At 32.8% G+C, this 27508-nt stretch overlaps 3 protein-coding genes across 3 annotated transcripts; 2 read left to right on the forward strand and 1 right to left on the reverse strand.

The window, feature by feature from the left end:
* The first annotated feature begins 5245 nt into the window (after positions 1–5245).
* Positions 5246–15424, forward strand: LOC149727818 (WD repeat-containing protein 26-like). The gene is made up of 13 exons (XM_089889228.1): positions 5246–5742; positions 6501–6657; positions 7111–7247; positions 8035–8132; positions 9171–9336; positions 10051–10189; positions 10736–10876; positions 11967–12086; positions 12490–12635; positions 13147–13225; positions 13586–13715; positions 14138–14311; positions 14746–15424. Exons 1-13 carry the CDS (start codon positions 5528–5530, stop codon positions 14784–14786), a joined length of 1743 nt encoding a protein of 580 aa, XP_089745354.1. The 5' UTR covers positions 5246–5527; the 3' UTR covers positions 14787–15424.
* A 270-nt stretch (positions 15425–15694) lies between these two features.
* LOC149727819 (protein cornichon homolog 4-like) lies at positions 15695–17865 on the reverse strand. The gene is made up of 5 exons (XM_089889233.1): positions 17671–17865; positions 17289–17418; positions 16756–16937; positions 16140–16280; positions 15695–15950 (listed from the first exon to the last, which is right to left on the reverse strand). The coding sequence occupies exons 2-5, from the start codon at positions 17358–17360 to the stop codon at positions 15911–15913; spliced, it is 435 nt and encodes a 144-aa protein (XP_089745359.1). The 5' UTR covers positions 17361–17418; positions 17671–17865; the 3' UTR covers positions 15695–15910.
* Positions 17866–18489: 624 nt separating this feature from the next.
* On the forward strand, positions 18490–23985 carry LOC149727820 (putative dimethyladenosine transferase). Its single transcript, XM_089889231.1, has 9 exons — positions 18490–18649; positions 19814–19971; positions 20275–20514; positions 20934–21035; positions 21448–21540; positions 22396–22460; positions 22602–22665; positions 23077–23183; positions 23909–23985. The coding sequence occupies exons 1-9, from the start codon at positions 18592–18594 to the stop codon at positions 23949–23951; spliced, it is 930 nt and encodes a 309-aa protein (XP_089745357.1). The 5' UTR covers positions 18490–18591; the 3' UTR covers positions 23952–23985.
* Positions 23986–27508: the final 3523 nt, after the last annotated feature.

The following is a 27508-nucleotide window of genomic DNA, read 5'->3' on the forward strand; positions in this document are numbered from 1 at the left end:
TAAAACTTTAATAAAATAGGAGGTGCTAATAAAGAATCTTCCCCACCCCCACCTTATTTGCTAAACACTAACCCCTAACTACTAACTCCTATAAATAACCACTAACTACTAACCCCCTAAACATCAACACATGGAGCTATACAGAGAAGACGGAAAAAATTTTCCGCTAGGAGGCGATGACAAATTCGTTTCTCTATTTTATGGGGAGCAGTTAGTTTCACGGTTTATACACATAAGATATAAACCCCTAACACTAACCTATAACCCCTAACACTAACCTATAACCCCTAACACTAACCCCTAACCTCTAACCTCTAACCCCTAACCCCTAACCCCTAACCCCTAACCCCAACCCCTAACCCCTAACCCCTAACCCCCAACTCCTAACCCCAAACTCGTCAAACAAAAAAAACTTGAAAAAAAAATATAAAAAAGTATTCCACTGTGCGGGACTCGAACCCGGTAAAAATGAAACAAAGAGAGTTTACGACCGCACGCAAACCGCTACACCACAGACTCGACGACAGTCACCTCAACGAAAGAGCGTATATAACCGACCTAATGTGGGAAATATGTTCTTACTAGTGTTTTATGTATTTAGAAAGGTATTTTTATTATTTAATTAATTTGTTTTACACTTATTAACACTTTGTAGTGCTGTTTTGTTCGTTTTTCCGTATTTTTTAATTTAAATAATTACCGTCTCTAGCGGAAAATTTTTTCCGTCTTCTTTGTATAGTCCCATGTAACATCAACACCTAACCACCAACCCTTTTCACCAGCCTATTCTGCTATGTACCAGAAGATTCTTCACTAGTGCCAAACAGGTGTAGCGTGTAGGATAACATTGATAGATAATACACAGGCTCTGTAGTACCATTTAATATTAATATAAGTAACATATGTTTATCTAACCTATTTAATTAGAAAATGCTAACCACAAGGCTTTCACCTGCTAAAACTATAACCAACAAGTACTCAACTGTTGTCGCATGGTACTCTCCTAAGTACTATGGTCGTCGCCAAAGCTTCTACACAGGCACAGCAGTGGGTGTTTTACGTGCCACTCGACTACAATGACGTCACACGCACGAAACTTAAAACCAACAACAAAAACCACCTTGCCTGATTTTGTTCGCCTAGTAGAAACGTAACACGCTGCAAGAACCAAAGCAGATAAACTATTTACTAAAATACCGTTGGTATTTTCAACCTGTATAGAAGATTTCACAGCGGTGTATGTACCGTACATATCGATTGACGATCACAAGCGAATCTGTTATCAGACTCAGACTGGCGCAACGCAAGAATGGTCAGTGGTTCCGTGTAAAAAAAGTAAAGAAAAAAATAAATTTTAATAAATTTAAGTCACATTTTAGCAAATACAAAACAATACATTTAATGCACAAACCATAATTTGTACAAAGTAAAATTTGGCATACGTCCTGGTATGAATTTCAAAATAAAATAAGCCGATTTCGAAATATAGCAAATTTGTTTGGTAACACCAACGTTCCTCTGAGTTTCTGATGTAATGTCAATAAAATCCCAACCCGAAGAGGTAATCATGACAAAATAACGAGACATTAAGTCTATACCTGGTGACGAATCAGAACTCCAATTTAAACTGAAACATCCCTACCAGAACCTATATTAAAATAGGTAAATTTACCTAAGTGGAGATTTACTCTCTAATATACAGTAGGTTGGGGAAGATGGGACACCTTTAACACATAATATCAAAATATCCTGATCGTGTTTTAAACAATTAAAAACGGCCTATGGGAGCCGTGAGGATAAGGTTTTATAATTCTTTGAATGTTTTTTGCTTACTACCAAATGTAACGGAAAATTAGAATAAAAAGGTGTCCCATCTTCCCCACGCTGCTATATCTTCGTAAAAACTTATAAACTGCAGTGTGGGATTTGAACTGTTCCTTACTTTCATACAGCATCTTATACCAACGTTTGTCTAAATTTATTAGCTTTACGACTAGGTTGACCGCCAGTATCCCATAAACTTCGGTAACATTTCAGTAACCAGATACACGGCATTTTGCTCGATCCTTGTCAAACACTCGCCGTTAAATCCCCCGCTCCTGTTTCTGTGAATTGGATGTCGCAAAAGACAATCGAGCCCCGCGTCGCAAGAAAGAGAAACACTGTTTACTAAACCGCGAGTGCTTCTCTATTGTGGTTGTTTGGCTGCAGACAAAAATCTCTACAAGTTTACATAAAACAAAAAATCAAGTTTAGTGTGGGTTTTCCAATTCCACCAAATTAAAAATGCTATAAAAAGAATACCTTCGAAGTCAAAGATTTTCCAGTGAAATATAATAGTAACAACTTTGTTAAACGTGAAAAGAACGAAAACCCCAACAGATGTTGTCTGGATTCAGATACCGGAAAATTTCGTGACGGAGTAATACGAGTTGTGGTTTGCTGAAAATAACATTCAATAAAATTTACAGGCTTAATGGAATCAACTTATTTTAAGCATAAACATAAACTATATTACCTTTCGAATACACAACGACGAATATCAAATTAATTAAAACAACATAGAAAATGGCATCAGCAGCAAAGTGACAATCGTTAAAAACACGCTTCGCGTAAAGTCGTAAAAACTACTTTAGTTCAATATAAAACAAAAGTATGTCCGCATAACCGGTGTCGTGGTATATGGTGGGGTGGGGGAAGATGGGACACTTTTAGCACAAAATATATAAATATCCTGGTCATGTTTTAAACAACTAACAATGGTCTATGAAAGTCGCGAGGACAAGGTTTTATAATTCTTTTAATGTTCTTTGTTTACTACCAAAATGTACGAGAAAGTATGAATAACATTAAATTGTATATAATTAAAACAATTGTGATTGGAAAAAATAATATTTACGTATCATTTACATTGCGATCCAAAACTTGGATCATGTTAAAAATTTGAATCTCTAAAAAGAAATTCCACCAAAGTGAGTAATTAACCGTAGCGCTCTTTTTCATTGAACAGAACAATCTCCAACTTACAGGTTGTTACTGCCACCGAGCGGCCACGATAAATTGAAACAACGTAAAGTTAAATTGTACTAAAAACACTGTGTCGGTGTTTAGACGCTTACACCATGGTAGCAATTCCAGTTTGCCAACAGTAGTCAAATCACTAAAATCATTGTGGGTTGGGGCTTCATGGGTTTACTTTGATTTTCAAACATTGTGTAGGACAGAATAACATTTTCAGTGGTCTAAATATTGCATTCGCAAGGGTATCATTTGTTCATTTTTCCAATTTGATTTTCATAAATTTAACTAAACTTTTACTACCCTTTTTAAATTAGCGTGCCACGAATTTAACTTTTCTTTGTTTAAATGTGACTTCGAATAAAAGATGACTCGACCGATGCCGTACGTCACGAATCAGCTGATTTGTCCTGTTACGAGAGAAGAAGGCAACTTAATAAACAAACGGTTAAAGAAATCATTGGGGCATAACAGAAAAATAACAGGTAGTTTATGGCAATGCTTTGGTGGTATGCTGGCCGTCACTTCTATTGTAAACGTCGTAAGTGGTATGCTTACTTAACTTTTTTTTGCATGTATGAAACAATTCTATCTCCTATATTTATAATTATTACTAATATTGCCAAATATAGACTAGCAAATTATGCTATTATGATATGCTTACAAGAGTGCTATAATTCAGTAATTCACTACATTTATAGTAAACCCAAAGATTAAATTGCACTTAGTAGTTGCATCTAGTATGTTAAATTACAGTGTATAGCTGAAGAAAATTATAAATTTAAGTTGTGTGTTTCTTTTATGTAGGTTTACTTAAAAATAAAAGTTGATAATATTTGTTAGCAAAGAAAAACATTTCATTTATTACTAATGTACGCATTTAAACTTGTTCTAAAACATTCTAATTTGATTACTAGTTGCAACATATTGTTAGTGTCTCAATGAAAGGTATTGTTAATGATTTGTCTCAATGCCATTTTAAAAGTACCAAGGTACCAAGGCCAGTCTACAGATTATGGCAGGTGCACAAGCGATTTTGTTTACAAACTTTTGGTTATGCACGCAGCTCGCTATAATTTGTTCTACGTACACCAATTAATTAAACAATAAAAAAAGTAATTTAAGTAAGATTTCCCAATGTGGCGTGATAATGTACATGCTTTGCATGCCGATATTTACTGATAGCATGTGCGCACATGAAAAATAACCGCCTTGTACGCACAAGATCTCATCAGGAACTGCCATACTACAGACTGGTACCAAGATACTACTTAAATGTGGTCTGCTTAAAACAGATTAAAGCTCATGTAATGCTTATTCGACACAACATATTATATAAAACCTAAACTACACAGAGTCTTCGAGATAACACATTTCTTTCCAATGTAAATTGTAATTTGTATTATAAAATTTCTACTTATAATTTAGAAGAACCAAACACACCAGTAATACTGAGAATTCACCAAAGCTCTAAAGGCTGTCATTATTTTATTTGAAAAACAAGAAAAGTATCCCAATCAAGATTTTTATGAATTCTCAAGCTAATATTCATGCGATAGTTTTCCCACTCTATCAGTTAAACATTGTTTTATTTTTGCTATTTTAAACTTCATTAGTGAAATATAAGCCAATAAAAATATTTTATAGGGTGTAAAAAAAGTTACGTAATGTGCAGTGTATATAAATTATAAATATGCTTGGAAGTAGAAACCCTTTTAAAGTATCACAAGAACTAATTTGTTTTGCCATGATAATTTGTTTAATCCTTATTAAACATTTTTAATGCAAGCAGAAATTTTATTAAAGTATTTTAAAGTTTACTGTTTAGAAATGTGCTTAAACTTTCTTACCAATTCATTAAAATTGCTTATGGGTAGTGGGTATAAACTTTGTTTGTACATGCCTATATTTTATGAATCAGTTCCCTTTATTCTATATGGGATAGGCTTTATCGCATGGAACTTAAGGTACCTGTGATTTATGCCAAAGTTTTCCCAACATCCAACTTTCAGTTATGAATATTGCTTGCATTGAGATTGCAGAACAGGTATGATAATTGCTAATTTGAAACAAGATAAATGTAATGCATTAAGAACAAAAGCAATCACTGAAAAAAAATTAAGTTTTTATTATTGATTTATATAAAACATAATAACTCTCCAGTAATGAAAATAAATTGGATTATTAAGGATATCTGTTAAACTTTTACTTAAAATTGCCTTTATTAGTGGAACAGAAACTGTAGGATAATCAGTAAGATAGGTGTGTCGTGTGTTATAGAGAGAAAGTAACCCTGTAACTATCTCAATGGAAGTGTCTTGTTTATGTATGTTGGATTAACTCGTCAGTTCTCGCCAAGAAAACCTGTCAAATAACTTCTGCTGCTGTAAGGTCTTCATCTTCAAGGTGTGACCATTCCAGCCACAAATTTTACAAAAGCCTGGCATCTTCAAGCGCTCCAGACCAGGGTGGTTTATCGCCTCCACCATTAAAACGCCAGCGTATCATAATGCAATCACACACAACGGTGTTAAATGGATCCCGATCAGAAAATAATGCACCAGTACGAGAAAAGCCCACCACATCAAAATTGAGTGGAAATGCTGCCAACGGTGATGCTGAGGCCTTAGACGTGCAAAAGAATCGGCCAAATCCAAGTCTTTCCGAAACCGACAAAGAAGTTATACGCCTTGTAGGACAACATCTATGCTCACTCGGATTACAGTAAGGAAATTTTTATAAAGATAAAATTGTAGGTGCTAGCATGTTGAGTCCTGGTTAATTTTTATTTTAAGTAACTTTGGAGATAATGGTCATAAGTGAAATTGCAATTGATTTTTGTTGTTACCGCATCGTTTTTAACTGTCCCCCCTTAGCTATTCCACTGTTAACAGTATAACTTTGTGCCTCGATAAAAAATTGCCACGAAAGTACCATGCATGGTCTGGTTGTTTACTGAAGAGTTACGGATTTGTTTGATTAAGTGAAATTGTTACAGACATTGGTTTCCTAATATTACCACAATGTAACCATAATGGAAATTTTGACTAACTGAAGGTTTGTATTAACTGGGGTGCTCAACTAATCATATTCGTTGAAAAAATATAAATGTAACCATTAACCAACTCAGCCAATGTCACCAAATATCCTAATCAGGAACTTGGCTTTAGGATTGGGTTATCATAACCAGGTTATGACTTATGACACAACTTACAAAAGCCAATCTGTAGATAAAGCTTAAAACTCTTTGTGTGTAATTTTCTCATTAATAGCAGTCAATATTATTATATTTTTATAGTAACCAGATAATTTATATAGGGTTGGATGGGCCTACTCCTAGGTTCCGCAAATTGTGGGTGAAATTGTCCAATGGGAATACTGATAAATTAAGTTGGCAAAACGTTGTGTCATATTTATCCACTATAACACATCACAGTAATATTTGTTAATATGTTAGGTTTAATGTAACTACTAATTACCAGGAAATCTTCTGATGTTTTAATGCAAGAATCAGGCTGCAAACTAGAGCATTCAGCTGCTTCGAAATTTCGTGAGCAGATTATGTGTGGGTACTGGGCAAAGGTGGATACCACGTTAATTGAAATGAAGCCACTACTGAAACATCAGCGTCATTTACAGGTTGCTTAAACAAAACTTTAATTTTTAAGTTATAGCCTAGTAATTAATGTGCAAAATAATTTGCAAAGAAGGCGGAAAGTGAAAATTAAACAACTGTGATCTAAAAAACTCTTCAGTTCATTATTTATTAAATTATCTCTGTATCTGTTTTTTATGGTAGGCTTTAATACAGTAGTTTACAGTCCTAAACTTATACTATATTCATTTTCTTTTATTTCGCCAATCACCTATATTAACATTTGTACCTAAATGTCAAAAAGTGATTTTGACAAGTTCTGTCAGAACTGTTAGACTGCTTTGTCATACAACATTGGTTCCCTTAACCCCAGTCTAAAACTACTGGTTCAAATGTGCTGTACAGAGCGTGATAACACTGTAAATTACAATAAATGTTATAACATTTTTTCCCTTCAAATGAAATACAACGGTATTGCAACTAGTTTTCTTAAACAGAAAATGCGCTACCACATTATGGAACAAAAATTCCTTGAGTTGCTTGAAGATGGCAAACTTTTGGATGCTCTCTCGTGTCTTAGAAACCAAATAACACCTCTACGTATCTATGTGAACAAAGTTCATCAACTGTCAAGGTATTGAATAATGTGAATATTAATTTGTATACCTATTCAACACAATTAGTTAAGTGAGTTGAATTCATTTTGTCTCTTTGGTCACAAACAAAAGGAAAGTTTACAAAAGGAAAAAAAAAATTATTTATTAAATGAATGAATGAAATTAATTTCTTTTCTTCGGTCCTGGTCCGAAGAACGAGAGAGTTTACAAAAGTAGGGTTGTAACGGTAAAACAACCGTTGTTAAAACACTTATGGATAAAGCAGAAAAAGAAATCAAATTTTAAATAAAAGGCATGTCTGTTACACTATAAAGTTAAACACAAAACACATTTTATCTCTAGTTATATTTAATATTTTACTGTCAAAATGTTTAATAGTAAATTTTATGGAATAAAATAATAAGATTCTGTGTATGTGCAGCTTGAAGTATGGTACTAAATTAAATGGATTGTTTTATATTGTTTTCCAAAATAGGTCAGTTAATTTAAGAACTGCAATTTCAATTTTGAAGTACTGTTTCTTTAACACTTACTCTGCCATATCAATTATATAAATAATATAGCGGGTGACATTTGTCACAGCATTTTGTTTGTCTGACATTTAAGTGACCCATTTTTTCACGTAAAAAAGTGTTGTATTGTCAACATTTGAAAGTGTTGTATTGTCAACATTTGAAAGGCATGCGGTCCCTGTCTTACCTTCTAAGTGTCTAATCATTGCTACTATCCTGTCTAAATGGTTGAACATTTTACTATTCACATTCACTTCAATATACTATAACTTATTAAATGTATTCATTACAGTTTACTTATGATCACAAACCCAAAAGATTTGCAAAAAGCAGCGAACTGGGAAGGTAAAGGTCACAAATCAAGAGCAAAGTTGTTGGAGAAGCTGCAAGGTAGTGTATTTATATAATGTCACATAAATCTTTCAGTGTTGTGGCACATTGGTTGGCACTCCTGCCTCTCTAACCCAGAGGTTGTGGATTCAAGGCCTGTTTCTGCTACCATTGTGGGTGTATGTGTTCTTGAACAAATTACATAACAGATATTGCTCCAACCCAGTACACGCTGATGGTTTGACTAAATTGTCAGTCATACAGAAAAAACAATAATCAACAAAGTTACATACGTGGAAACTCGTAATCGGGCATCAGGTCCAGGTGTATAAAACAGAACGCCTCTGTTATAACTGCTGTCAATGTCCCGCCACTCCAGGATAAATCAAGTTACAATGTTTTATATATTTATTTATGTCTTGCACATAAAGAAGATATTTAACTAGGAAAAGAAAGGAATTAATCAACAGTTGTTATATATTAGGTTTTTGTAGTTTCTGCTATCGCTTGGTTGAATTTGTTTACTGTTTTATCTCATGTCACAAAAGCTCATGAATTGGTGACTCATGACAAAAGTTATCCGTCTTTGCATTTCTCTTTGCTAAAGTGCTCAGTATTGTACACAGATGTATATGTGCAACCCAGCTGTTAGATTTTATGGCTTATATACAAAAACATTTCACACTTTTAATAATTCTATACACTCACATTCACCAGTCAATAACAGGATAGCTACAAAACAGCTGTGTTGTAATAAATCTGTTTTGCCTGCGTTTAAAAGTAATTGCACAATTTTCTCAAAGTTTATTATGTTTATCAAGCTGTGGCAAAGTGGTTAGCACAGTAAACACACCTGCCTCTAACCCAGAGCTAATGGGTTCAAAGCTTGTCCCTGCTACCATTGTGGCCGTATGTTTCCTTGGGCAAGACACTCAACAACAATTTCTCCAACACACTGGTCACTAGTAGGTTGTCCAATTTATCAGCTATACAGAAAAAATAAAAATACAAAAATATAATAATAGAACACTCCTGTTATAACGACCATTGTTTTCCGGCCTGTTACATTTATTTTCATTCATTTATTCATATATTCAGGTTATCTTCCCATATCAGTGATGATGCCACCAAACCGACTTAAAACCCTCCTCACCCAAGCACTTGTCTACCAGCAAAGCAAATGTGTTTTCCACAATTCCTCCCAACAACCCGAGTACACATCCTATTCACTGCTTGTAGATCATTCTTGTCTACATTGTCGCACGTAAGTAAAAACACATATGAAATATGATACACAATTTTTCAGAATCAATTTTTTACACTAATTTACTAATTTCCATTTTTTTTTTTAATTTTTACGTTAATTCTACAACCTGACTGATTCATAACAGGTAAATATTAATTAATTTTATTTGTTATTTTTTTATGGTTTATATCTTGTGTTTTGTGTATTAATTTTTTTTGACACCATGGCTCAATGGTTATGCACTTATAACTAATATTAGCACTTGGTTCGACACTTTATGCTGCTACTATTGTTGGTGCATTTGTCCTTGGGCAACGCACTTAAGGCTCATAACTCCAACCCAGTGGTCACTGATGATTTGTCTAACTTGCCAGCCATACAGAAAGAGTGCAAAAACAAAAAACCTACTCTCAAAGTTATATACCTGGTGACTTACCGGTAACTCATAAGAGGCACGAACTATATGAAACAGAATACCTGTGTTACAACGACTCTCATTGCCGTGTCACATTTGACAACTGAGTGTTATTCAAATATTAATACATACAAGTTTGGTAATTTTTCTAAAATGAGAAAATATTTGAAATTAAGATGCGTAAAAAATAGTATATTCTACAATCATTTAGTTAAAACGCTTCTGGCTTTAAATTGAGAATCAATTATGTTTTTCAATTTCTTTTGTAAAATGTTCAATTATTTGCAAAAAATATGACCTATATAATTGTTTTACAGTCGTAATTTTCCATCCATAACAACACAAGTTTTAAGCGATCACTGTGATGAGGTTTGGTTCTGTTGTTTCTCCCATGATGGGTCAATGCTTGCAACAGGGTCAAAGGATTCCTGTGTTATAATATGGGACGTCAATCCGGTTGGTACCATTTTACGCATTGAGCTTAGTGTATGAGGTTTACTAATACTACATTGTTTATTCTATGTGGGTAAGGTCCAGCAGCGTGGCATGCCTTGGGTACCAGGATTTAGGGCAGGATTTGCCCATCACCCCAATATAAAGCACTTTGTATACTAATACTACAATGTTTAGGTCCTGTGTTGATTGAAATAAAGAAATAAAGGCAAATAACTGATTAAAATGTTTTAAAATCAGTTCAAAACTGGAAACTTTAGGCCCTAATCTATAAACCCCTGTTTTTAAAATTTTTTTGTTGGGGGAACTATTTAAATAAAATCGCAGTTGCGCTACTGGTTTAGGCCACTTTAGTCATGACTCGTTGCACCAAAGTATTTTAATCAAGGCATGAAAGGGCTCATATTTTTTTATAAAAGGAGGGAGTTTTATTAAAAAATTTTGCGACCTATGGATGCATTTGAACCCCCCGCTTTTTTTGTTGTAAAATTATATGTGTGTAATTTTTTTCAGTTTTAAGTTATGTTAATTGTGCAATTCCATCTCTAGGTGACTCGCCAACTTGTCCATGCCCGCTCATTATCCGGCCACACATATGGTGTTGGCTATTTGGTGTGGAGTCCAGATGACACCCATATAATTGCATGCGGGACTGAAGAATCCTCAGAATTATGGATTTGGAATGCAAAGGTTGGTTTTGCTTTCATAATCTTTTACAAATGAAATTAGGATTTTACAATTAATTTGAGCATGAAACTTGAGTGCGAAAAGAGTTTTCCTTGTTTTTAGCCTAGTGTACCTAGCAGCGCATTTGATATGTTAAGGCAGTGGTTTACATTTTTTCCGTTTGTGTACCTTTTTAAATTTCAGAACACAGTTCTCGTACCACTATCAAAAAAGCTTCATAAATTTTCTGTTAATTTGTTTGATTTTATTAAACCCTAATAAATTTCTCCCCATTGTATAGATTTATATCCATACTGTATATGTGGTTAAAGTGTTTGAAAGTTAAAAGTAAAACAACAGTTGTTAAAACACGCTTATTGATAAAACGAAAAAAAAATACCGTTTTGAATAAAAGGCGTGACCGTTACACCCTGCAGACAATATTTATATACTGTTCCTGTTTGACAGAAATAGTCTCTTTATAACTTTATTGTAATTATTGTTTACTGAAAGTGAAAACCAGCAATACGTAATGCAAGTGAATCATAATAGTGTTGTGACTACTATTTACATACAATATCATAATGCATAAGTAGCAAAACCAATGTTTTATTAGGCAAGTTAACACATAATTTAATTTCTCTTTCTGTAGTGCTAACTCACCCTTTTCCTTAAAATAAATGTAAAGGTGAATGGCAAGTAAAAATTTATTTTTATTAACACTTTTTTATTTTTTGCCTTATCTGACGGTAATTAGTATTCCTATAATTAATTTTTCTTGTATGACAATTATATTGTTTTTAAAAATGATTATTTTTTTCTGAGGTTAACCCAAAAACTATTTTTTAACAACTAATTATTACAACAAACTATGGACTCTCAAAATCATAGGTGCAAAACGTTGAGTGGCGGGTAGGCAGTCGTACCATGAAATGTTTCACACTACATTAATCTGTAAACATTGGCATCATATTTGTTTTAAAGAATGCACGTCTAACTTTGCCTTCTTTAAGCATTCTTAAAAATTTGTCGCTTATGTTCGGAACTTTGCTTAGCGTGGGCACGATGCACAAAAATTCTAATAATTAAAACTAATTTTTACCATTATGTACAGACTGGTGAACTGCGCACTAAAATGAACAATTCTGCCGAGGACAGCCTCAGTTGTTGCTGTTGGACTCCTGATGGTAAAAAATATGTCACTGGTGGAACCAAAGGACAATTTTATCAATGTGTACGTCATGTTTCATTCCTAAATATTTTGTGTATTTTTCTTAAAAAAAATTTATAAAAAAAAAAACTCGGTGAACATAAATGTAACTTGATTTATCTTCACTTGGCTGGAAAACGTCTGTCGTTGGAACACAGGTGTTCTGTTTTATACGCCTTATTCAAGCTTACGAGTTACCACATATTTTACTTTGAGGGTGTTTTTTTCTGTATGACTGACAATTTAGGCAACTCATTAGTGACCACTGGGTTGGAGCAATTTTTGTTAGCCAGCCTCTACCTGAAAGCTATAGGCTAGAGGCAAGCACGCTAACTAGTTTGTCACAGCACCAAACAGAGCAGTTTATCTCCAATACCTCTGCTATGGTATCTGACCAAACAAAAATAATATAATATTTCAATTGCAGGACCTTGATGGTAATATCCTTGATTCATGGGAAGGGGTGCGTGTACAAAGCCTTGCTTGTCTGCCTGATAACAAAACAGTTTTATCTGCTGATACACAACAAAGAATACGAGCCTACAACTTTGAAGACATGTCTGACTATAATGTGTAAGTGAAATTTGCATATTAATGTGCTGAAAAAGTATTTTTTGTTTTTTATGGTAAAAACTGTATTTTTTGCTTTAAAAAAAAACAGTTTTGAAAAAAATGTATATGGCCACTTACCAATGAACATTGTCTGTAGTGTAGTAGCCTATTATGTAGAGTTTGGGACACTCTGTCTCGCTAGAAACCTGCTAGTACTTTGTGGCATATTGTATTATGGTATCTGGTAGACCTCATCAAAATTCAATTTTAACATTTATAATACATTGATTGGTGTAGCTAAACTCAGTTGGCAAGTATTGCCTTGAAGGTGATACTAACGAAAAATTAAAAAATGTTTCAGTTTTTGTTCCCAATGCTAGTGCTTATTGAGTATTAATGCAAATAGATTGAAAAAGTACATGAATAGTCTAGAATAGATAAATCTTCTTAACAGCTATTATATATATATCAAGTAACAGCTGCACTTATTCTAACTTATCATAATAATAATATCAATTTTCAACAATTTCAGGATCAAAGAAGATCACCCCGTGATGTCGTTCTCATTATCCTCTGATGGTCACCTTGTATTACTTAATGTTGCTACACAGGTATCTTATATTTAACCCTATTTTTAAGTCTGGGGCCATAACAAACTGGTTAGCTCACGCCTGCCTCTAAGAGCAGAGCTCCTGGATTCAAGGCTCAATGCTGCTACCATTCTGGGCATGTATCTTTGTGCTAGACACTGAACGGCGCTCGCCAGTTGTTCTTCTGGGTTGTCTGAACTATCGCCAAACATTTCAAAAAATAAATATTCACAAAGTTAAATACGTGGTAACTCATAAGTGGGCACAAGGAGTACCAAACAGGACACCTGTTATAACAGCTGTCTATTTTCCGCTACACCAAAATATATAAGTAACATTCATTTCATACACAAGTATGAACTTAGCTCTTATTATTGCCAGGGTGTCCACCTATGGGATATTGATGACCAAATACTGGTTCGAAAATACCAAGGTGTTGTCCAAGGTTTCTACACAATATTTTCCTCATTTGGTGGAGCAGCTGACGAATATATTGCAAGTGGCAGTGAAGGTTCATTTAATTTTGTTTTATATTATTGTTCTATATATGCGTTTGTAATATTTCGTGTGTCTGGGTGTTGGGGTAATGTGCAAACTGCTCTATATATCAACTTCAAGTCACAATGGCATGCCTCACTGTACAGTCTCTTTCTCTCCAAGATTGATATAGAATGGTACACATTCCATGTGGCACCTGACAGATAAGACTTAATACACTGACTTAATTTGTTAACAAAAACTGAAACTGCATAAATGATTGAGTCTAAATGTAATAGTTAAAGAGAATGAAATAGACATTTTAACTGTAATATGTATTGACTAGATACAATATAGGTATTTTTACATTCTATGGAGGTTAGGTATTACAGGGCCGCAGGAATAAAATTTAGGTCCTATTTATATTTAACACTTACCAGTATTCCTTTTTTACAGACAATAAAGTGTACATTTGGCATCGATCAAAAGAGTTGCCAATAGAAACACTATGTGGCCACAGTAAGACCGTCAACTGTGTCAGTTGGAACAAAGCAATACCCAGCATGTTAGCAAGTGTGTCTGATGATGGAACAATTCGAATATGGGGTCCTCAAGAAAGCCAAGACGAAGGTACACTACTATAGTGGTTGCTAAATCCAATCGTATGGGACAATTTTTTTAAATAGAGTACCACTAATTTAAAAAATATATAAACTGTTTTCTAATACTTAGTTAATCATCATCTTACTATCAGATAGTATGTGTATTCTTATTTATATATTTGAAACATGGTGACTTGACTTTTTCATGTTCATGAGTGCATACCCACATTAATTGCCTAAAGATATAGGTGGACTATTGTTCTGTTTTCTTCTCCCATTTGGCAGTTAACAAAGAATATTTACAGAACTGTATAACCATTTCATCTCGAATCTAAAATATAGTTGTTATTAGTTCAAAACACGATTATGTAATATGGGGTGCAAACGGTAATATTCTCCATTACTATAGTATATTTTCAAAAGGAAAAAGTTATTTTGTGTCATTAGTAACATTTTACACAGATTCAGAAAATGAAGAAAACTTGAACTGTGATGAAGTTTGACGCTTGCATACGTTGATATAGAAAATTAAGATTCAGAGGGTTGGCAGAATGTTTAACATTACCATCATCATAAGGCTGAACGATAGCGGCCATGCCTTTTGTTTTTGGTCCTTTTTAGTCAGAAGTTGCCTTTTAAATTTGGGTGGTCCGGTAAAACAGTTTACCAGCTTTTTGCAAAGTCATGGTTATCGCTATGTGGCAGCGAAATTGCATCTTTCAAGCTGTGTTAACTTCCTCAATTTAAAACAGCCGTGAAATGTTTTTAATATATATGCCTCAGTTTTTCAAGGCATCGTTTTAATAGCATGAAGTAGTTACCGATTTCATTTATTAACATGCCGTATGTTTGCTGCATGGTTGGTCAAAATCAAAAACAAATACCTTGGGGTATTTATTGCGAACTTGGGAGTATTTTTTGCAAACAATAGTTGGTGTTTTAATCTGATAAAATGCCTAAAGGTTGTATTACTATTACTAATATAATTCTATTATAAAATGTTTTTTTTTGCAATGCATAGACTACCTTGACAGCCACTAATTTTCTGAGTGGTCTTACTATATAAACAATCGAAATCCATTCAGATTTCACTAAACATGTGTATATCGGCAGTTTGTTTTAAATAAAGTACGGCATGCAAGTGTGTAACATTCAAGCAAAAAAATATAGAAGTACAAGCAGTTATTAAAAAAACAGCTATCAGAAAGCACTATTTTAGGTACAATTATCAGTTCATATCAACAAAAGAAAATGTTTTCACATCAGAAACCACTTATTGGTACAACTTTAAAGGGAGTTATCTACACTACGGACTAATCCTAGCCTACAAAAACTACGGCCACTATATTTTCATGGTAGTTTATTATCTACACTACGGACTAATCCTAGCCTACAAAAACTACGGCCACTATATTTTCATGGTAGTTTATTCTGCATATGCACAACCCCAGTAAAATACCACCATCTTTGATTAAGACACTATTTGTTCTATAGGCAAACTCATTATTGCATTGCTATAAAATATAATTATGCTCCATTGAAACATCAGAAGTAAAACAACTCCAAAAACAATGTAGGAGAGTCTGGTCAGGAAGAAGATCCACAAAAACAATGTAGGAGAGTCTGGTCAGGAAGAAGATCCACCAGAAACGAGCACGTAAACAAAACTGAAATATAAAACAACAAAGTTATAAACTACTGGCCGCACATTTCTGACCAAAACCACCAAAAACGCAAAACATTAGAGTCAAATTTAAAGCTTGTACAACTTTCTATCTAAACCAAAGGTCCTCCAGCTTATTTTGCTAAAACACCTCACCCATATAGAATAGAACATTAAGAACTAAATATCTCACCTGTACAAGTAGATAAAAAAGAACACCACATAATATCCAAGTTTAACCATAGTTTCCTTCATGTGACCTTTCAGTAAACCACGATTATGTATTTCGGTTGGATCGAAAACACCAATGTTACCGGCAGAAACCTTTAAGTACCTATGTAAAATGTTTCAATTATCACCTGATCTAATATTGTTATCACAAAGCGTGAAAAGGGATTTCATAGCAATCTTTAAAACTGCAAGTATATTATTATTCAGATTTCAGCTGTATAGTAGTTTGGGGAAAGACGGAACACCCTTAGCACATAATATCCAAATATCCTGACCATGTTTTAAATTTTAAACAATTAACAACGGTCTAAGGGGTTATTATACTGTAGTTCATTTTTGCTTGACTTAAACATTACCAGTTGTATAGAAGTTGAAATAGTCAGTAACACATCATTTTTACAAAATTGATCTTTAGCCAAAATAAACTTTCTGTTTATAACAATGATAAAATATCGATTTTTGGTAAAAACTTAGCGCGTCATAAAATGAATTTTGTAAAATTATATTGTGCTGGGTATGAAAAGAAGCAAAATACAGAAATAATTTTTTTAAAAAACCTAAAATAAAAGCAAACTTACCGATTTACTAAATATATTGGAAAAGGTAGGTTTACTATGAACAAGATCCAGTGCCCTGCAAATATGGTGACTAAAGGACAAAAACAAGCAGCAATGACTTCTGGCAGAACCCAACGATTTAACTTGGCACAACAAGTGGAGGAATTCAAAAAATCACATTCCAAGTCAGATAATGTTATGATCTGTTAGTGAAAGTTAAGGAATAAAGAAAATTTGTTGTCAGAAAAGAATTGTAAGCAAATTATATATATATAGCTTAATTTTAACTTGTATAAATAGAAAAATGATTTAATGTTTTGTTAATTGTAAGTAGGAACGAAGTGTATCAAACAGAACACCTTTATTTTAACGAATGTTGTTCACCCAGCACGAGATAATAAAGTTACAGCCATAGTGTCATAATAACAATGTCTAGGAATCAAAAACCTAAACCCTTTGTTTTGTACGGACTTTAATGATAAATTAAAGTTTTACAAAAGCCTTGCAATAACTAATAACTAGAAAGTTAAGTATATACACAAACAAAAGGATACAAAATATACTGATAAAAACAACAGAATTGCTGAGTCGATCAGAGCTATGCATAGCAGTAATGCTTCACTCATGGTTATGTTTCAAGATGCTGATCTGTTTATGCTGAAACCAACTTCACTTCAAGTTAACCTGTAAAACATAAAAGGTTAAAAACGTGGGCAGTAGTGAAAAATCCCGCAGCCTGTTACAGATTAGGCTGGTGTGAATTGTTGAATGTTGTTACTGTGTACTGGTAGAGGTAGTAGACGATTTTATGTAAGAATTATATAATAGGGATTTAGTGGTTAGCTGATAACGTAGTTGGAGGACTCTTCACTAGCACCAAAACATGTCACACGGCAAAAGGCTATGGCATTACATACTTTTTTTTGTGTACATTACCTTTCAGCAGGATTTTAAAGCATTTGTTTTACAGGACGGTACTGGTACATATTGTTAAACACAAGAATTAAAATGTCGACCTAATTTCACCACATAAACATTAAAACGTCTGATAAGCATGAAAAAGAGTATTTAGAACAATGTATATTTGTTTATAAAACTGGCTGTACATATAACCCTCTACATATTTGCACACGTAGGTTCCCACTTTTACACAATCGGGCACGTAAAGTATCTAAAGTGCTTCGGCATAAACAATGATTTGTGTTTTAGGTTTAACAAGAGAGCCTGTTTTTATGGTGGCACTTTATGCAAATTCCGTCAGGACAATTTAAAGTTTAAACAAAGACGACAGGGTCGGAGCAATTGTCGTTAAATTTCTTTCTTAAGGACGGCCCCCACTATGGTAGCAGTGTCAAGCCTTGTCCACAAAACGTGTGGGCTAGAAAGGCTACTCGCCAACCACTTTGCTCCGACGCGGTCAACGTGTTCAAGCACGGCCTACTAGAGATATCTTCGGTAGGCCGTGGTTCAAGCTATTAGGCAAACAACCGCGTAATATATCTTGATAAGAATTTGTTGTATATCTGGCACAGCCACTACGGAACAATTTAAATAAACGTTCGTTAGTACAGGACTCTCTTGTTAATTTGATAGACAGAATTTTATACTTCGGTGTTTCCCCTCCAAACCTCGCATGCGCGATGCGCGATATGTTTTCTGATGTAACGAAATAGCTCGTATAGTCGTATTTTCAGATAAAACAGCGTTTAGCATAATATGCATGTCTGACATTACAAATAACACATAAAAATTGCGTTCAAAATCAAACAAGACAGTGGTAACTTTATTATAATCCCTGTTTTTTGGCCTCTTTTAGTTTGTTGTTGTACTTGCTGTAATTTAAATAACTTCATCATCATGCCCAAAGTAAAAGCCGAAAAGAAGTTTCGAACTCATAAAGAAGTGACAAAGCAAGGTAAATTTAAACTTTATAACAATACGTGTTAGATGAAGCATAGCATAATTTTTTTTATAAATATACTCATATAGTACTCCTATGTGAATGAATGTAACTTACTTTATCCTCGCGTGGCCGGAAAACGACAGTCGTTATCACACGGGTTTAACACCTCGTGCCAGATTACGAGTTACCATGTATGTTACTTTGTGGGTGATTATTTTTTTGTGATTTTTAATTTTTTTTATGTATGGCTGATAATTTGGACAACCCATTGGTGACCACTGGGTTGGAGCAATTGTCATTAAGTGTCTTGCCCGAGGACACATACGCCCACAACGGTAGCAGCGACGAGCCTTGAACCCATTACCTAATGGTTACAGGCAGAGTCGTATAAACACCGAGTAGTCCAACTGCCGTCTATGTGTGTCCAAAATAGAGCAAAAGTGGTGACTTTGACAATGGGTTTAAACGAACTTGTTAAGTTTTGTTTGTGTTTTCCTATTGTGGGAAGGTGTAAAACAGCTTCTATTTACCTTTTTTAGAAAAAATGTATAAATTTAGCCGCATTAAATGACTAAAATGTCGCAAATCAACCGCTTCTAATTCTAATTTTTGACTTTTTTTGACACAGAAAACAAATAACACATGTTTTTTACATTTTTCAACCTTTAAATTTGTTTTTAGGCCCAAGTTTTTCTGTAATTTACCGAAAAACAGACATTCTCCCTATACCTACTGTGTTATTTTGGACCCAAATTGCCGTTCAATTTGTGTTTTACGTAACAATGGGTTGGACTACTCGGTATTTCTATGGCTCTGGTTACAGGCAGGCGCGGTAACCACTACGCCACGGCGCCTATAGCTGGTGGCCAGGACAAATGTATATTTTGAAGCTTTCTAAGGTCTCACCGATACCCACTGTGCAGTTGTCTTGCAAAAGACAGGCATTTGTTTTAAAAAAAGTATACAAACAAGCTTTGTCACGCCTATTTTGCGAAATGTATTAATGACTTTATCACGTCAGCGACGTAAAAAATTACCTTTGTTCAATTCATAACAGCTCGTCCCATTAAAATCGGTGATACATCACTTTTCACGACAGTGCATACTGTATATCAACTCAGATATTTTTGTATACTTAAACAATCTAAAATCAACAACTAACAAATCTCACTTTAGTTACAGGGATAATGTTTAACACTGGAGTTGGACAACATATTTTGAAAAATCCACTAATAATAAACGGTATGGTTGAGAAGGCTGCATTGAAAGCAACGGACACTGTTTTAGAAATTGGTCCTGGAACTGGTAACATGACAGTTAAGATGCTTGAGAAGGTAGGCTATGCTTTGAGATTTTGCCAAGTGTTAATGTTTTAAAAGACCTTTTTGTGTAAGGAAAACATGTTTGTCTTTTGCATGTTTATGTTTTTTCATACCAATCGTATAATTATTACAATGATACAATAACAATAAGTTTAGGTTATGACTCACTTCCACATAAAAAAAGAATTTTTATTGTTTTGCACAAAAAATATTGTATATATATATATCCATATCTGTACAACTAATTTCCCATTCAAGTAAGTTTGAATTTAATACAAATGTTCCAATAAACTGACAGAAGTGTTTTTTTAATAGGTAAACAAAGTCATCGCTTGTGAAATTGATCCACGTATGTCTGCTGAACTTCAAAAACGTGTCTGTGGGACCCCACTTCAAAAAAAGTTGCATTTGATGGTTGGAGATGTTTTAAAACTCGAATCTTTACCATTTTTCAACGTTTGTGTGGCCAATCTTCCTTACCAGATATCCTCACCTATCGTATTCAAATTACTTTTACATCGACCCTTATTCAGATGTGCTGTGTTAATGTTTCAGGTGAGCTTGTGTTGTAATCGAGTGGTTTTGTAGTTTTGTAGTTTTTTTATTTTCTATCCTATTTTTTGTGGGCGATATATATTTATATAGTTAGGTTTTGGCCCTTGACTCTGTATTTATTCATTAAACTTCCTGGTAAAGTAACTAACTAATGTGACTAAAGTGTTTACCCAGTATTTATTATGAAAGCTTTTCTGTAAACATTTGATTTCACCGTTTAGTATGTGTAATGGAAGCTGTAACTGTAATAATGTGATGTAATCCATCCATTTGTCACCAATTAGCTACATACTATATTTGCTTTCCTCCGTGTATATATTTCCTATAACATGTTTCCTGTTTTTGTACAATTTATTTGAACAACCTTTTGTAACATTTTGCTGCTGCGTGCAATTAATTTTTTTCGTAAACATTTGCAGAGAGAATTCGCTCAACGTTTGGTTGCAAAACCAGGTGAAAAATTATATTGTCGGCTGTCAATCAACACACAACTGCTTGCAAGAGTGGATCTCTTAATGAAGGTAGCAAACTAGCAATATCATAAAAATTATAACATTAATATGCAAAAAATGTTTATAATTACTTTTTTTTATGTATAACTTATGACAATACTTATTAACAACTGACGTTTTGCTGCCAATGGGTTTCTCTCTGTTGGTTTAGTTAAATTAATTCATTATTGTCCTAAAACATGATAAAAAAGCATTATACCTCAGTACTGATAATAAACCATTATCATTCAAAACTTTATTTATTTTTTTCTTTTTACCTAAGGGTCCTAACACCTACAAAGTTCCATACCTGGTAACTTATAAGCCAGCATGGAGTGTTTGAAACAGAACCTCCCTGTTATAATAACAACTATTATTTTAATATTTTCCCGCCATGTGAGGATAAATATGTTTACAATTATTTATTCATTCTTAAATTCAGGTGGGAAAGAATAACTTCAAACCACCGCCTAAAGTAGAATCGAGTGTTGTTAGAATCGAACCCAGGAATCCACCACCACCAATTAATTTCACGGTAAATTCTATTTCTTATGTAAGCATCTTTTAAGCATAAATTTAAAGCTTTTATGAAAGAGTATATATATATATATATATATATATATATATATGTGTATAATTTAAATCGAATTATTGGCTGACTGTAAGGCTATATGGTAATTATAAAGTTCAAAATTTTTAATTTTTGAATCAAATTAGTAAAGGTGACCCGCATACTGACTATACCTGTAAAAAATACAAATAAAGCTGGTATAAGTATGGTTGCTCGTTTTTTCCTGAATATTATATCATTGTTTGTGGTCACTGGTGTAAGCTTGTTTATGCTGATTTATATTGTTATTAAATATGTTTGTATTGCAACTTTTGCAAAAAAATAAATAGCCTACCAACATAAAATAAACTTTAACAACAAGTCTTACATGCTGTGGTGTTTTAAGAAAAAATGGGAAGGCCAAATCATTTTTCATCTCTTTTACACCATAACCGAAACGTTCAAGATAGATTAGCTCTAGTGCTTTAGGTTAGATTAACGTTATTACCCCGTAAATGGAATGGTCAGTGAGCTAAGTGTGCTTTATGTCACTGATCCACACACAAACCAATATGTAAAAACAAGTTATTGCTGTTTTAAACTGTGCTGCACCGTCTGTGCAGAATTGACTATCATTTATAATTGTCCGGAAATGGGATACATTTTTCGCTGCTAATTCGTACCCTGCTAGTTGTAGACCAAAACGTGGTTTAAATATTTCTAAAAGGGGTAATAACCCCTGAAAAATTCTGGCTGTGTCACAGGTTATATGTTGGTTATGTATTTAGTGTATAAGAACATTAATTGTTTGTTTAATATATAATTGTTTGTTTAATATAGGAATGGGACGGACTTGTAAGAATTGCTTTTCTGCGTAAAAACAAAACTTTATCTGGTCTTTTCAGGTATGATGTGCTTTATTATTGTGAAACATTTATTTTTATAGCAAACACTAAATACACATGTTCAATAAAAGCTTTTTTATCGTGCTATTAGTATTTATTTTATCTGAAATGTTGGAACATTTTGTTGTTCAATTTTTCCAGAACATCTTCTGTGTTGGAAATGCTTGAGAAAAATTATCGGATACATTGTTCACTTAATAATGAGGTATGTGAAGAAAACTTTTCAACTTTAAAGTTATTATAATGAGATGATCAGATTACATGGAAAGAAAACCTTCAGTTCTATTCTGTATTTGTGAGGTTCGTGACCGTGAGGACCTGGGATTTAGGCCAGGCCCATTACCCCCAATAAAAAAAACAAAAAAAAACCTTGAGTTATAACACTCTTCAGCTCTGGGTGGTACTAAAAATTTAATTAATAGCTATAACATAATTGCAGCTGTATAGTAAAGTAAATCCACAGAAGCAAATGCAGTGCGCACTTGATTTAGAGAAGTTTGACTTGCATGTCAGAGTTAACATGCAGAACAATATAGTTTAAAAAAATAACATTGGTAGAATCATTCCCAAGTCCTAACAATATTTCTTTAATTTTAAATGGTCTGTTATTATACAGACTGTACCAGATGACTTGTGCATGAAAACAAAAGTTTGTTCAATATTGGAAGAAAATAATTTTGATTCAATGCGAGCTCGTACAATGGATATTGATGACTTTTTAAGGTGATTTAATTTTTACATAAAATTGGCTATAAAGTGCTGTATAGTACTGTGGGGTAAGATGGGACACCTTTAGTACATAATATTCAAATATTTTTTTAAGGATATAGTTTTATAATTCTTTACATTATTTCTGTTTAATACCAAATGGGAGGAGAAAATAGAACGAAATGATGTCCCATCTTCCCCCAGCTTAATATATATATTGTTGCTGTTTTTGTGCTAAAAGTTAGCATTATAGGCCTGTAATATTAGTTTATAAATGTATGGCATTTGACATTTACAAAAATATATATGTGACATAAAAATGCAGGACATTAAATACTGCAAACACCAAGGCTATAGCAACTGTCCTTGTTTCACTCATTCAATCTAAAACAGCTACTGTGGGAAAGTTTTTTTATTATTTTAACTTGACTAAGCCCCATTAAGGTTGTCTTCATAGGGTTACAACTTTTTGTCCAAACTTTATACCATATTAAAAAAACCTAAGATTGATGTTAAACCTTGATACTAATAATAAATTTCTTAAAACTGTTTTTTAAATTCATAACATTCATTAGGGCAAGACTTTTAAATAATACAGTAGAAATATATGGATCTAATTTTTTAATGTATAAGAAAGATATAAGTAAAAAAACGGCTAAACATATTAATTTTTTAAATAAACCACTATCTTGAGTTATGTTTCTTGTATTGAAAAACTAACAATAATCTATTATATACAGGTTGCTTCATATGTTTAATGCGGCTGGAATACACTTCGCATAACACTGCAGAATTTTAATACAAATTATATACATTACGTGTGCTTAATTTTTAATTGAGAAATGCAGCAATAGTAGATTTATTATTACATGAATGTGCTATTAAATCTAGAAAGGTTGAAGTTAAATTTAGGCAAAATGTCGGTTTTATTTTCAGTAGCAGTTCTTACAATGCTGTTGTAGTTTTACCAAAGCAATGTTCGGCTATCCAATCAAAAAAGGTCACAGGTCTGTTAAAGTTAGCAGGGTGGAAAACAGTTTTCTTGTATTTTTTCTTTTGACCATTAAAATCAAGACGTGGTATATTTTCAGAATTACTATCGCACTGAGGTTTTTCAATTGCTTTAGTGGCTGCAGTATGTGATACAGACATGTCATCTGCTTTTAGATTGCTGCTTTTATTTGTTTCAATCACAATTATTTTGGTATCATAGTCATTAAGAACTATTTTGTCTGTAGATATATTTGTTTCCACTTGTGTTCTACTTTCTCTTTCTTGCTGATGGTTCTCATTATAATTATCTTTTCTATAGTTTTGGTTTGCATTTATGTCTTTAAAATTACTTGCTTTGTCATTCTGTTTCTCATTTGTTTCTTCTTGATCATTTTCTTTTTCGTTTGTCTCTTCTTGTTTATTTTTTTCTTGTTTATTTTGTTCTTCATTTGTCTCTTCTTGGTCTTTTTCATTTATCTCTTCTTGTTTATTTTGTTCTTCATTTGTCTCTTCTAGGTCATTCTCTTCTTCATTTGTCTCATCTTGTTCATTTACTTGTTCATTTGTCTCTTCTTGATCATTTTCTTCTTCATTTGTCTCTTCATCATCATTTCTTTTCATTTGTCTCTTCTGTTTTGTTCTTCATTTGTCTCTTCTTGATCAGCTTTATCTTCACTTGTCTCTTCCTGATCATTTACTTCTTCATTTGTCTCTTCTTGTTCATTCACTTCTTCATTTGTCTCTTCTTGTTCATTTACTTCTTCATTTGTCTCTTCTTGATCATTTTCTTCTTTATTTGTCTCTCTTGATATTTTCTTTTCATTTGTTCTTCTTGATATTTCTCTTCATTTATCTCTTTTGATCATTTACTTTTCATTTCTCTCTTGATATTTTCTTTTATTTGTTCTTCTTATATTTCTCTTCATTTGTCTCTTCTTGTTCATTTACTTGTTCATTTACCTCTTCTTGATCATTTTCTTTTTTATTTGTCTCTTCTTTATCATTTTCTTCTTCATTTATCTCTTCTTGATCATTTACTTCTTCATTTGTCTCTTTTTGATCATTTACTTCTTCATTTGTCTCTTCTTGATCATTTTGTTCTTCGTTTGTCTTTTCTTGATCATTTACTTCTTCATTTGTCTCTTTTTGATCATTTACTTCTTCATTTGTCTCTTCTTGATCATTTTTTCTTCGTTTGTTTCTTTCTTGATCATTACTTCTTCATTTGTCTCTTTTGTTCATTTTCTTCTTTATTTATCTCTTCTTGATTATTTTCTACTTCATTTGTCTCTTCTTGATCATTTAGTTCTTCATTTGTCTCTTCTTGATCATTTACTTCTTTATTTGTCTCTTCTTTATCATTTACTTCTTCATTTGTCTCTTCTTGATCATTTTTTTCTTCGTTTGTTTTTTCTTGATCATTTACTTCTTCATTTGTCTCTTCTTGTTCATTTTCTTCTTCATTTATCTCTTCTTGATTATTTTCTACTTCATTTGTCTCTTCTTGATCATTTAGTTCTTCATTTGTCTCTTCTTGATCATTTTCGACTTCATTTGTCTCTTCTTGATCGTTTTCTTCTTCATTTGTCTCTTCTTGATTATTTTCTACTTCATTTGTCTCTTCTTGATCATTTACTTCTTCATTTGTCTCTTCTTTATCATTTACTTCATTTGTCTCTTCTTTATCATTTACTTCTTCATTTGTCTCTTCTTGATTATTTTCTACTTCATTTGTCTCTTCTTGATCATTTACTTCTTTATTTGTCTCTTCTTTATCATTTACTTCATTTGTCTCTTCTTTATCATTTACTTCTTCATTTGTCTCTTCTTGATCATTTTCGACTTCATTTGTCTCTTCTTGATCGTTTTCTTCTTCATTTGTCTCTTCTTGATTATTTTCTACTTCATTTGTCTCTTCTTGATCATTTACTTCTTCATTTGTCTCTTCTTGATCGTTTTCTTCTTCATTTGTCTCTTCTTGATCGTTTTCTTCTTCATTTGTCTCTTCTTTATCATTTTCTTCTTCAATTATTTCTTCTTGATCATTTACTTCTTCATTTGTCTCTTCTTTATCTTTTACTTCTTCATTTGTCTCTTCTTTATCATTTACTTCTTCATTTGCCTCTTCTTGATCAGTTTCATCTTCATTTGTCTCTTCTTGATCATTTTGTTCTTCATTTGTCTCTACTTGATTATTTTCTACTTCATTTGTCTCTTCTTGATCATTTACTTCTTCATTTGTCTCTTTGATCGTTTTGTTTCTCATTTGTCTCTTCTTGATCATTTTCTTCTTCATTTGTCTCTTCTTGATCATTTAATTCTTCATTTGTCTCTTCTTTATCGTTTTCTTCTTCAATTATCTCTTCTTGATCATTTACTTCTTCATTTGTCTCTTCTTTATCATTTACTTCTTCATTTGTCTTTTCGTATCTGATTTGTTCTTCATTTGTCTGTACTTGATTATTTTCGACTTCATTTGTCCCTTCTTGATCATTTTCGACTTCATTTGTCTCTTCTTGGTCGTTTTCTTCTTCATTTATCTCTTCTTGATCATTTACATCTTCATTTGTCTCTTCTTGATGATTTACTTCTTCATTTGTCTCTTCTTGATTATTTTCCTCTTCGTTTGTCTTTTCTTGATCATTTACTTCTTCATTTGTCTCTTCTTGATTATATTCTATTTCATTTGTCTCTTCTTGTTCATTTACTTGTTCATTTACCTCTTCTTGATCATTTTCTTTTTTATTTGTCTCTTCTTGATCATTTTCTTCTTCGTTTGTCTTTTCTTGATCATTTACTTCTTCATTTGTCTCTTCTTGATCATTTTTTTCTTTGTTTGTCTTTTCTTGATCATTTACTTCTTCATTTGTCTCTTCTTGTTCATTTTCTTCTTCATTTGTCTCTTCTTGTTCATTTTCTTCTTCATTTATCTCTTCTTGTTCATTTTCTACTTCATTTGTCTCTTCTTGATCATTTAGTTCTTCATTTGTCTCTTCTTGATGATTTACTTCTTCATTTGTCTCTTCTTGATTATTTTCTTCTTCGTTTGTCTTTTCTTGATCATTTACTTCTTCATTTGTCTCTTCTTGATTATATTCTTCTTCATTTGTCTCTTCTTGTTCATTTACTTGTTCATTTACCTCTTCTTGATCATTTTCTTTTTTATTTGTCTCTTCTTTATCATTTTCTTCTTCATTTATCTCTTCTTGATCATTTACTTCTTCATTTGTCTCTTCTTGATCATTTAATTCTTCATTTGTCTCTTCTTTATCGTTTTCTTCTTCAATTATCTCTTCTTGATCATTTACTTCTTCATTTGTCTCTTCTTTATCATTTACTTCTTCATT

The sequence above is a fragment of the Ciona robusta genome, chromosome 11 (assembly GCF_009617815.1).
Source record: "Ciona robusta chromosome 11, ASM961781v2".
NCBI classification, from domain to species: Eukaryota; Metazoa; Chordata; class Ascidiacea; order Phlebobranchia; family Cionidae; genus Ciona; species Ciona robusta.